Raw genomic sequence first — 12,500 nt, 5'->3', positions numbered from 1 at the left:
AACCAATTGGAAAGAAGAGTTTGGTACTTCTCGCCTGTCCATTGGCAATTAAAGCCGCGGGAACTTTTAGCGAACGTTCCATGATAGTAGAGAAGCGAGTAGGCGAGCAAGCGAGAAGCTTGTAAATAGCAGCGACGTGTGTGTACGGCCCTTAAGACCATAATTATCAATAAAGGCAACCTATTTTCAGTGAAATTCTGTCCTATATCCAATCTACAGATGTGAATAAAAAGGTTGGCAACAGAATGATGTAAATATATATCTTGCCCCTTTGAAATATCCTAAGGATTGTTGTCAGAAAATGATTGAATTACACATACACAGTTGACTGCTGAAAAAAAGGCTATTGACCTGCCAAACTTTTCACATTAGATTACTGACCAAAAGTTTTTCAGGCCTACATTTTTTTGCACAAAGCAAGGGTGAGTGTGCGTGTGTGTCCGCGCGTATCCCCGCGTATCCCCCGCTCATCCTTCCCCTGCTATACAGTGTCTTTCCCCCACACACTATTCTGCCTCGCCCACCCCCTCACTCATCTCCCCCCCACACACTATTCTGCCCCCCAACCCCCTCACTCACCTCCCCATGCTACTCTGCCCCCCCGACCCCTCACTCACCCCCCACTATTCTGCCCACCTGACTCATTCCCCCACCCCCCCCACAAAATACTCGCCCACCCCCCATCCAATGTGAAAAGTTTGCCCCCCACCCCCTAATTCAACCCGACTCAGTCCCCCCCACCCCCCACTCTGCCCCCCTATCCCCGCTCACCCCTACTTTCATCCCCCCTATCCTCCACATCATTCGGTCCCGCCTACCCCCCAACACACACACACCCCCGGTCTACTGTGTCTATGTCAGTGTAAGAAGCACACTGGCCACACACACTTGAAAAAAGCGCACTCAGGCACACACACACACACACACACACACACACACACACACACACACACACACACACACACACACACACACACACACACACACACACACACACACACACACACACACACACACGCACACACACAGTTTGGCAGGACAATATGCCTTTTTTTTCAGCAGTCCACTGTGTTTGTGAAATTCAATCATTTGACATCATTCCTTTGGATATTTCAAAGTGCCAAGATAAATATATTCATGCCTTTTTCTTGACAACGTTTATACTCACGTCTGTAAGGAGATAGGACAATTTTAAACTGAAAAATATGTAATCTATGTTGATAATTATGGCCTTTCAGTATTGAGAAAAATGTGTGAAAGTCTGCCATTCTGAAAAAACAGAACATTTTGAATTTTGGAGGACATAGATGGCCCCAAGTTCTTTTTCAATAGGCCTTCTGGTCTGTAATCCACTGTGAAAACCCTGACAGGACAATAGGCCTAATTTTCCCAGCCATAGACTCTCTATGTGCATTTCAATCATTATTTTCAGCACTTTCCTTTGGATATTTCAAGGTGGCCAACTTTATTTTAATTTGTTTTAGTTTAGTCAACCTTTGTAAACATGTATGTAAGGAAATAGGACAGAATAGTGCATAAAGTTGTTAATTGTTCATGAATATCACCTTATAGTACAATGTAATAATGCATGAAAACAAGTCATTTTGGAAAATGGCGGCCATATTGAATTCTGAGCAAAAATTGACGTGGCCCCATGTTTTCATTTCTTCCAATAGGGCTTCTGGTCAGTAATCCACAGAGAAAAGTGCGGTAGGACGAAAGGCCTAATTTTCCCAGCTGATGACCTGTCTAATAGATAGATAGAGAGAGAGAGAGAGAGAGAGAGAGAGAGAGAGAGAGAGAGAGAGAGAGAGAGAGAGAGAGAGAGAGAGAGAGAGAGAGAGAGAGAGAGAGAGAGAAAACGTTCCCCTCAAAGCCCTCACAGCGCTCCCACAGTGTGCCTGCCTGCTCTGTGGGGACTGTAATGTGATCTCCCCTCGCCCGTGTCAAAAGTTTCCTTCTTTTATAAGAGTTTTTTTTTCTGTTATGTGTGTGTGTGTGTGTGTTTGTGTGTGTGTGTGTGTGTGTGTATGTGTGTGTGTATATGTGTGTGTGTGTGTGTGTGTGTGTGTGTGTGTGTGTGTGTGTGTGTGTGTGTGTGTGTGTGTGTGTGTGTGTGTGTGTGTGTGTGTGTGTGTGTGTGTGTGTGTTTCGGTCCGCTGAGAGAAAAGGGACAGAGGGGACAGTTGTTGAGCTGTGTGTGTGTGTGTGTGTGTGTGTGTGTGTGTGTGTGTGTGTGTGTGTGTGTGTGTGTGTGTGTGTGTGTGTGTGTGTGTGTGTGTGTGTGCGTGCGTGCATGTGTGTGTGCGTGCGTGCGTGCGTGCGTGCGTGTGTGGAGCAGATGGGTCATGGCTGTCACAGTTGGCAAGGCCTGGCATCTCTTTTTCCTTCTCCCTTTCTTCCCTCAGTCTCTCTCACTCTGTCTGTCTGTCTGTCTGTCTGTCTGTCTGTCTGTCTGTCTGTCTGTCTGTCTCTCTCTCTCTCTCTCCTACTCCTTTCTATTATTCTTCCTTTTTCACGGTCCCATCTCAACTCCCTACAGCCTCTCTTATAACACTCCCTCTTTCTCCCTCCTCATTTCACTCTGTTATTCTTTCTTTGCACAGGACACGCTTCCTGCAGTCTCTCTCTCGCTCTCTCTCTCTCTCTCATTCTCTTTTTTCTTGGAATATGCTCCCCATTCACCTCCCTCTGCCCCTGGCTCTACTTTCTTCTTCCTCTAAGCAGCACCATCTCCAGCCTGCGCCTTTTGCTCATTGGGTCTCCTGCTATGAGGGCAGCCACCAAGGCCCTCGGAAAAAAGACTGTCTGCACAGAGGTCTGATTGAGCACTGAATGATCTTGTCTAGAGTAGAGAGAGAGAGAGAGAGAGAGAGAGAGAGAGAGAGAGAGAGAGAGAGAGAGAGAGAGAGAGAGAGAGAGAGAGAGAGAGAGAGAGAGAGCGTGCGTGCGTGCGTGTGTGTGTGCGCGCGCGTGTGTGAAGTCTGAGGCTTTCTTGACTCACATTAATAGTCTCGAGGTTCTTGTACTTGGCTCTGATGAGGGGACTCTGAATGATGTCCAGGTTGGTTCCAGTCACTGTCACTGGTGTGTTCCCACTGTAAACAAAACACACACACACACCCAGAGCAAGTTGAAATCACAAGGCAGTAGGTAAAGCAACGCTTTAACTAAAAACCAATAGCCAAAACAAAGCTTTTGTGCCCAACAGCTTGCCAGTGGAACTATCGGTAACACTTTATTTTAGGGATCTATTAGCACTACTACATACAATGTTAACCCTATTCAGACTGGGCTTTTTTGGCATTCCTGGGCCTGGGGGGGGGGGCTCTTTTGACCCCCCCCCCTCATAACTCATGAACGGAATACGGTATGACCACCAAACTTTGGGGAGATGATCTACATATGGACATCTATGACTGACATAATTTTTGTGTCATTATCTGGTATTATGACGTCATTATGACATCATATGATTATAATGCCTAAAATATCGCCATAATGTATTTTCCATCAAATTTAGGTAATGCACTTAAATTTTAATGATTATATGCTTCAGACCACTTTAATGCTCACAAAGTTGTCTGATGCTAATGGAAATAACAAAAAATATGAAAAAGGAACAATAATGAGACTTAGATTAGTGATTTTTGGTCAGACATACCTGTAAGAAAACCGTTGCCATGGCAACGTCAAAAATGATAAACATAATCTTTTGGTACTAAACTGTAGCCAACAAAATTTTAGGAAAAGTCACCAAGTTTCGTAGTCATAGCTTAAGTCGTTAAGGAATTATACGACATCAAAGTTGGTGCGGGCACTTTTAGCCCCCCCCCGGTCTGGATAGGGTTAATGCCTGCATAAGTATCATGTAAGGCATGTACTAAGCAAATGCTGAGGCCTACTAGGTCCTTACTAAGGTTAAATTGGTTATAAATCCCTTATTTTGCATGAACAAGACATTTGCGAATACATGCCTAACAAATGTTTGATTTTGCTTTGTATATGCCTTACAAGTTACTTATGCAGGATAATTGTATGTATTAGTGCTAATAGATGTATCCCTAAAATAAAGCGTTACCGTACTATCTCATATAAAACTACAAAGACGTGCGCTGCTCGCTGAAACTTCCCAAGTGCACATAAGGTAAATTCAAAGGTGTCATATAAGTTGACGAATCACACAATTTTGGGAACTATTTTCAGGGTGAAAAACTGCTTCGTTGTTGCTTCTAAGCTACTTGCCAGGAAGTTGCTAATGCATCAGAAACATGCCCCTGAGGCATCCTATTTGCAGTGTTAATTGGGAATCCAGATGTGTTAATAAAATGTGGTGAAGCGAAAACACAAGCACACGCAACCTTATGGCTAACGAAGTTTGTATACAGCTCTCTGTCTCTCTGAGACCTATGAGTGCTTTCAGAACAAAAACAAGATATAACAGTTGTCTCACTCTTCAGGGGGCGATAGCTTACTGTACTATATGTGTGGGGACACTTCTTGAGCAATGTTGCTAGGCAACAACATGATTTTTACCCACCTACACTTATGTAGATGGGTAATTACTAGATACTGTTAGATAATAATTAAAGAAATATCCCAGCTGTTGATCTTTCTCAGTTCTGATTAAAAACCTGTTGTCCACCAACAGTGATGAAGTGCCCAAACAACATCTGCTACCAATGTTGGTTGGTAAAGTTGCATAAAGATGCCACCAGAGGACCACTTTGTTTGGAGAACCATATTTTGGAAATAGAAAATAATGAAGGGCATGCTGAAGGGCATGCTGCCCGAAACGTGACATTACATGTAAAGAAACGGGAGCCTGGTGTGCGGACTTTATTTTCTATCTTCATGTGACTTTTGTTGGTCCTGCACCCAGAATATTTTTGTTTGAGACGGATGTGCATGTTTTTTTCTATACTGAACTAGAACCACATTTTGGGGCTATGAGGCCTTCGGGTCTTGGTCTTGCACCCTCTCCCTTACCTGAAGATGCTCCACTCTGGCTCCAGCTTGATGATGGTGGGGTCCTCCACATACTCAAAGCGCAGGTCCCTCTGCAGGTGGGCCCTGTCCACGCTCACCGACACCGTCACGTTGCCCACACCATTGGGGGCGGTGTGGGATTTACAGGTGATCCACACTCCGGCCCTCCTGCATGAGAGAGAGTGAGGACAGGGGGAGGAGAGGAGAGGAGAGGAGAGGAGAGGAGAGGAGAGGAGAGGAGAGGAGAGGAGAGGACAGGTGAGGAGAGGAGAAGGTTGGTGAGGAGAGGAGAGGAGAGGAGAGGAGAGGAGAGGAGAGGAGAGGAGAGGAGAGGAGAGGAGATGGGAGGGGAGGAGAGGGGAGGGAATGGGAATGGGTATGGGAATGGGAATGGGAAGAGGGGATGTGAGGACAGAAGAGAAGAGAAGAGCAGAGCAGAGCAGAGCAGAGCAGAGAGGAGGAGAGAAGAGAAGAGAAGAGAAGAGAAGAGAAGAGAAGAGAAGAGAAGAGAAGAGAAGAGAAGAGAAGAGAAGAGAAGAGAAGAGAAGAGAAGAGAAGAGAAGAGAAGAGAAGAGAAGAGGAACAGGGTGAGGTTACTGGAAAACGATAATGTGCACTTAATGTTTCCTCTTTCTAAACTCTCTTTACTGTATGCTGCCTCCTCTCTCTCTCTCCTTACATTACATTATATTACACTTAGCTGATGCTTTCATCCAAAGTGACTTGTAATTGAGGAAACCAATCAGCCATCCATCAACATGTATAGTGTAAGTCAGTGTTTCTCAACCTTTTTATAGGCAAGGCACCCCTTCAATTCATGAAAAATCTCAAGTCACCCCAAACCAACAAGCCGTAACATGGCATCGCATCCGATACCACACAAGCCTAAAAAAGTAAGACATTTGGAGACGTTTGAAGTTGCAGCTTTATCTCAGACAGGCTATATGAAGGTCATACTGTGGTGATCTAAATTTACTTTATTGTGCGTAAATGGTAGATGAAAGATTTAACTAACTAAGCATTAATTTATTAATTTAGACAAATATGAATTATATTACATTATTTATCTATTTAGGTCAAATTCACATACTGTGTCAGCCACGTTTCCGCAACACCCCTGAAGGGGGCGTGCAGCACCCCAGGGTGCCACGGGACCCTGGCTGACAATCACTGGTGTAAGTACACGTCAGACTAGCATGGAGAAGAAGCTGAGAGTCGATGTACAGGTAGTGCTACATGATTTCTTTACATTAAAATCAATAATGCACTGCATGTACAAGTATTAGTATGATATTAAGACAAAGTTATGGTATATAATGTAATCATATAATTATAATATAATATAATTTTATAATAATGCCATACTAATGATTAATATAATAATATAAATATAATATGAATGTATATACTGTATTCATTTGTGTGGGTCAACATAGTTTGATTTATGGGGAAAATGTCAGCACTCAAAATAATGAGTGGATAATTTTCAATGTTTTTGTTCATTGACATCTCAATAATACACAAATAAATACAGTATATACATTTGTCAATGTCACTCTCAACCAATGAAGCCAAACGCTACAGTATAACAGCATCAAGGTCATCAGTTTGCTTTCTAATCCTGGCATAACACTTTGCCTATTTGTACTCCATGATCCCCCTTGGCTATATCTACCGATCACATATATAATATGTGCAGTATATGCGTAGCACACGACCAGGAATGAATTCATTTGCATAAAGTATGCCTGAAGAACGTATCATACACGCATGAGCTCTACAGAGGACACATGCCACAGAAACATGCGTGCCCTTTTCCCTCTGATACGCAAATCAATCCCGGTTCAACACATTTGTGGTTCACACAAGATGTATGAATTTAATAAAAGAAATAGCCATGGGCTTTAATGGCATTGCAAGTATGAGTGGAGGTTTTTTTTTTGCTTGACAACCCTTCAACAAGGCAATGCTACAGCCATCCTTCACTTTTACCGGGGGGTTGCTGACAAGATTGCGACCTCAGTGGGAACAGCCAGTGATGGTTATTGGCATTATTGATTTGGCATCAGAAACTATTTTAAGTCTTAATGTCCTTATTGATCTCTGGCTGTGCCTGGGTCAGTCGTGTTGGTGATGACAATATCAGTGATTTGTCAGGTTGTTGCTGCTCAGGGCTGCATGGGGTTTATCAGATGTCATGACATCTTAAAGGTGCACTGTGTAATATTTTTTAGTAGTTTATTTCCAGAAATTATACTATTTATACTGCCCATTCACAAATGTTGCCTTACCACCACTGTTAAATTCCAAGTATTCATTATGACTCTGGAAAATTGCACTTTACATACATGAAAAGGGGGATCTTCTCCATTGTCCGCCATTTTGAATTTCCAGAAGTAGACATTTTTAGCTGCAAAACTTACTGTACGTTGGTCATACTGGTAAATATTAGTTTATTACTTTGTAAATATTTGTGAAAAGACAAGTTTCAAAGAGCAGCATAGTGGCAATACCTACTCTGGCCACCATCCTACACAGTGAACATCAACGGTATGGGTACGGTGCATACCTTTGGTAGGTGCACGTCTGGTCCTTGAAGGTGATGGACACGTTGCTGCCGGCATCCAGGTTGCTCCCGGTGATGTTGACAATGGTTCCCCCGGAAACTGGTCCTCGCATTGGGTTGAGGGAGAGCAGACGGGGAACCTATAGGAGAGGAGAGGTGGGGTGGGATGAAGGGGCGGGGAATCCTCCAATCAGACACATCAAAAAAGCCATCCATCCACCAATCGCATTCACTTTTCTTTGAATTTAGCTTGCTTTCATCGGTCCGTCTTGTGTGGTTTTAGACATGAGTCTATTAAATAAACAAAACGGAATTGAATTGAATCTGTAAAATAATTGTAAAAAAATCACACCAGTAGTCATTTCCAACCACTACTACCACCTTCATTTCAGCAAGCCAATCATTATGTACTGCCATCCTTTTTTTCTACATCTATTTCATCTACATCTGTGTTATTACTTTTTTTTTTTTACTCTCAATCTAGTTCTGCTTCTTCGTTTTTTTCTCCATCCACAGCTACTGTACGGCTATGGCTACAGTCACGGCATATCACCATAATCCAATTACCCTCCTCCATGTGGCGGAGATAAAAGCCATTAATGTATGTATAAAATTGATAACGGGGCGTAAAATGAGGAGCATGATTGGGAAATGATTACAGCGTGTGAGTTCAGCAACTGTGGCTTCTTCCGCCGCCCTGCGCCTCCTCCACAGGAGCCTGCCATGGGAATCCCAGTGGTGATTAAATGGCCCCATATATATGCATACATGCCCCTGGACTCGTATATAAACATGGGACTAGGGGGAGAGATGGATGTTAAAAGCTGCCTTTTTTATGACCATGGAATGGGGAGTAAGTGTGTGTAGTGTGTATTGTGTGTGTATGTGTGTGTATGTGTGTGTGTGTGTGTGAATGTGTGTGCGTGCGTGTGTGTGTGTGTTTGTGTGCGTGTGTGCGTGCGTGTGTCTGTGTGTGTGTGTGTGTGTGTGTGTGTGTGTGTGTGTGTGTGTCTGCGTCTGCGTCTGTGTCTGTGTGTGTTGGGTTTGCGGTGCATATGCGAACATTGAGGAGCTGAGCTGGGGTGTTTATTGGCAAAGTGGTGTTAGTTAAATTCCCATGAAGATTACCTCTTTAAGATGAAATGAGTCTAACTGTGTGTGTGTGTGTGTGTGTGTGTGTGTGTGTGTGTGTGTGTGTGTGTGTGTGTGTGTGTGTGTGTGTGTGTGTGTGTGTGTGTGTGTGTGTGTGTGTGTGTGTGTGTGCGTGCGCGCGCGCGTGCATGTATGCATGAATGTGTGTGCGTTTGCATACACATATGTGTGTCTGTGCATGTGTGTATAAATGTTATTATGTGTACATGTGCACCTGTGTATACTGCAATATACACATCCAAGTACATTAGTAATATGCATGTGTTTATAGGAGTAGGCTTGTAAGATGAGGTGGGCAAAAGAAGCACTCAAGAGTCTCGGAGATACTCACCACAAAGTAGTAGTACTTGGAGGTCTTGGTCATGAACTCCTGCCTGCACTCGCCCACACACACCTGCACACCACCGGCAAACTGGCTCCTCTCCGCTTTCCCCATCTCACACACAATCCTACAAAACAAACAAACAAACAAACACGCAAAACCTTACTAAAAATCCATCATCATCATCTCGACCCTATGCTTTCAATCTCAAGGGACAATGAAATGTCGGTTTATTTATTTAATGAATTGCTTTACAGAAAACAATTCATTAAATGAATAAACCGACATTTCCTTGTTCAAAACCACTCATAACCATGTAGAGTAACACATACAAATAATCTAGATAATAAAAGTTATCCCCCATTGTAGCTTGCACTAGATCAATGTATTGAAATCACATTTCATGGTCTCACGCATGGCTGACGATTATATTGGATTAGCATATGTCAGGTGTAATGTAGACCCTCTATTGGCTTGTTTTGGCAGATTTGCATTCATTTTCCAGGAGCGACGATGTGGTTATACTAGACGAGGAGACGAGAGAGTGTGGATGTCAGCAGTGTGGGAAACCAAACAAAGGCGAATTGAATCGGTAATGTGGAGCTAAACACTAAAAAAGGCCCCTGAGCTCAGACACACACATGCACACAGACACACATAAACAGATACACGTAAACCACACACACGCACGCACGCACACACACACACTCGCACGCATGTACGCATGCACGCAAGCACGCACACACACGCACACACACACGCGCACGCTGGCACACTCGCACACACAAAACCCATCCAGTCACCCACCCACCCACAGAGAAACACACAAACACAAACACAAAAATACTCTCTCTCTCTCTCTCTCTCTCTCTCTCTCTCTCTCTCTCTCTCTCTCTCTCTCAAACACACACACATACACACACACACACACACACACACACACACACACACACACACACACACACACACACACACACACACACACACACACACACACACACACACACACACACACACACACACACACACACACACACACACACACACACACACACACACCTGGAAGTGAACACAACTCTGATCATTATTTTCAAATTACTATCTGCTGTTGTGATTACACGTGTGGAGAGCAGGGGCAGGAGAGACTGACAGGTTAACACAAGCTCCATACCCACCCCCCACTTACTTCCAGACAGGTGTCAAAAACAAATTATCTGGTGAATATTTTTTAAAGGAGGCTTATCACAACAACTAGGAGCTGAGTGGGAAAAGGAACATAGAGTACATTGAAACATAGAGTACAAAAGATACAGTGAGCTGACAATACCAATTTGTTTGACAATGGTAAAGTGAAACGGGGACTAAGGGCATGTTAATAATAATGATGACTGAGTTGAATAGTATTCATTTCATGACGGACAGTAGAATCACGGAAGCTGACAAAGGGGGGGAAACGGGACAGTTGTCCCGGGCCCAGGGACAGAGAGGGCCCAGAATTGGGTTCTCATTACACAATGAGTGGGGGGGCCTTTCAGGTGACTTTGTCCTGGGCAAGGCCAAAGCTGTCAGCGGACCTGAGTAGAACAGTTCTTCACAAAAAGGCACAGGTACTGTAGACACAGAATACCCAGAGAACCTAAGTTTATGAGAAGGTTAAGACATGAGAGAAACTTTCTTTTTTATCTTTTCTTCTCTTTTTGTAAAGGATTTTTCAGTTGACAGTTATAGAGACCCATTGATCCAGCCTAATCAGAGAAGAGAGGTTTGGAAAAACAGGCACTAAGCTCTTGAGCAAGCAGGGAGAACACTTCCTGATCCTCTGACTGTTTATCTGAAGCTATGCCTTGCTCAGAGTAATTTAATATTGAGTGTACGGCGGAAATAACAGAGAAACTCTTTGCAAGAAACGAAAAAATAAAACAGAACAATTTGTTTCGCTCATAGTTTTTGGGGAGTTTTCAAAAGCTCTTAAGTGCATTTTTCTTCCATGCCGAGTACTTGCAGTGCCATGGTTTTGCTTTATAGACGCCACTGTAATCAATTACGTCTATTTTGCGATTATGAGTCTGCCAACTCTTCTCTCGGTTGTGCTCTTATTGAAATTACTGGCTGGAAATTACTTTTCTTTTTGCTTTAAGTGTTGTTTGAAAAATCACTTTCCAGCTTATTGCTCTTGTGGGGATATACCCGGTCCACACTGGTCTGACTCATGTTTCCTTCTAACGTGCACTTTGATGCAACAACAGGTGATATTCTGCATTCATAGTACTAAGCACATTCAAGTCCTATGTACTTGTCAACCAAAACTACTACACTGTAAGTATATGTTGTCAAACTCTCTCACTATGCACCTTAATGATGTGTTGTAAATACTGTAAAAATGTAAAGGTGTGATCAGTTAAACTCTAACCACCAACAATGTACTGTAACCAATAACAATAAACTAGTATTTAAAAAATAAAACTCTTCAACTTACTGTTCCGCAGGTATGTATCCCTCCCGCACCGGTCTGCATTCCACGTCCGCCACCTTAACGTTCCCCTGGATCTCCTCGAAATGAAGACCCAGGTTCTCCCCCCGGATGGTGACCAGAGTTCCCCCCTCACGAGGCCCTCTTAGTGGAGAGATCTGCACCAGAGACAGAGCAGAAGGAAGAGGGAAAAGACGGTTAAAACAATATCCAAGGTTGAAGTACGGCAGTAGAAGTGAATGTCCTTTGGGACTGTGTTGATTCAACACTGAGAGAGTTGGAAACAACTGGAGTGTTAAAGGAACAGTCCACCCTTTTTCATGTTCACATATTTGCAGTATTCCCAAGCATTTTTCATGAATGTGCATATAATTTTCTTCTCAGTGTTTTCAGTACTTAGATTTATTGGTATCAAAAGTATTAGCATAGCTTAGCATAATCACTGGAAGTAAATGGGCGCATTAGCATCAAGCAACAAATGATCACAGGACGGGATTAAATAGCTGTTTTGGACTCTGTTGAATTTCACATTCATTTTAAAGTAGTTTATGCGTACATTTGATGATGTTTTGTTTGCTCCCATAGACTTGCATTGCTACGCTTAATTTGGCTATACTGTTAAACTAGGCAATGAAAACTATTTGTATGAAAATTAAAATGATTTGTATTCTTATATTTTACTGGGACATATGAGCAATTTCTTGAAATGAGGTGGACTGGTCCTTTCAATTCAATTCTCCAAGTGTTGGATAAATGCCGTGTTCAAGTACAAGTACCATCCCAAATGCAGGCTACATATGTAGTGAGATGTCATTTGCAACGGCCAACAGAAAGAAGTGGAAGGGATTGTACTTCCTCTCTTTTTCGACCAGACCTTTTCCATGAAACCTGCTTTCCTTCCCAGTGTGAACATCCATGACTGTGAGGAAATCCTGCATGACAACACCCATCCTCTAAATATAGCAGGGTGGATGGGGATGATAAAGTGTGTGTGTGTGTGT

The 12,500-nt window shown here is 43.1% G+C and overlaps 1 protein-coding gene across 1 annotated transcript in view; it reads right to left on the bottom strand.

Annotated features, from left to right (window-relative positions):
• The window catches only part of plxna4 (plexin A4), a 512,494-nt gene that overhangs the window by 90,006 nt on the left and 409,988 nt on the right, over nt 1-12,500 (bottom strand). Inside the window, exons 13-17 of the mRNA XM_063217729.1 lie at nt 11,506-11,657; nt 9,039-9,156; nt 7,559-7,695; nt 4,990-5,157; nt 3,005-3,098 (exon numbers count right to left, since the gene is read on the bottom strand). Of these exons, the coding sequence (XP_063073799.1) occupies nt 3,005-3,098; nt 4,990-5,157; nt 7,559-7,695; nt 9,039-9,156; nt 11,506-11,657 (669 nt within the window). The remainder of the gene's footprint in view (nt 1-3,004; nt 3,099-4,989; nt 5,158-7,558; nt 7,696-9,038; nt 9,157-11,505; nt 11,658-12,500) is intronic.

The sequence above is a fragment of the Engraulis encrasicolus genome, chromosome 15, assembly GCF_034702125.1.
Source record: "Engraulis encrasicolus isolate BLACKSEA-1 chromosome 15, IST_EnEncr_1.0, whole genome shotgun sequence".
Classification (NCBI taxonomy): Eukaryota; Metazoa; Chordata; class Actinopteri; order Clupeiformes; family Engraulidae; genus Engraulis; species Engraulis encrasicolus.
Note: the sequence above shows the minus strand (reverse complement) of the source record. Positions and strands in the feature narration are given on the sequence as shown.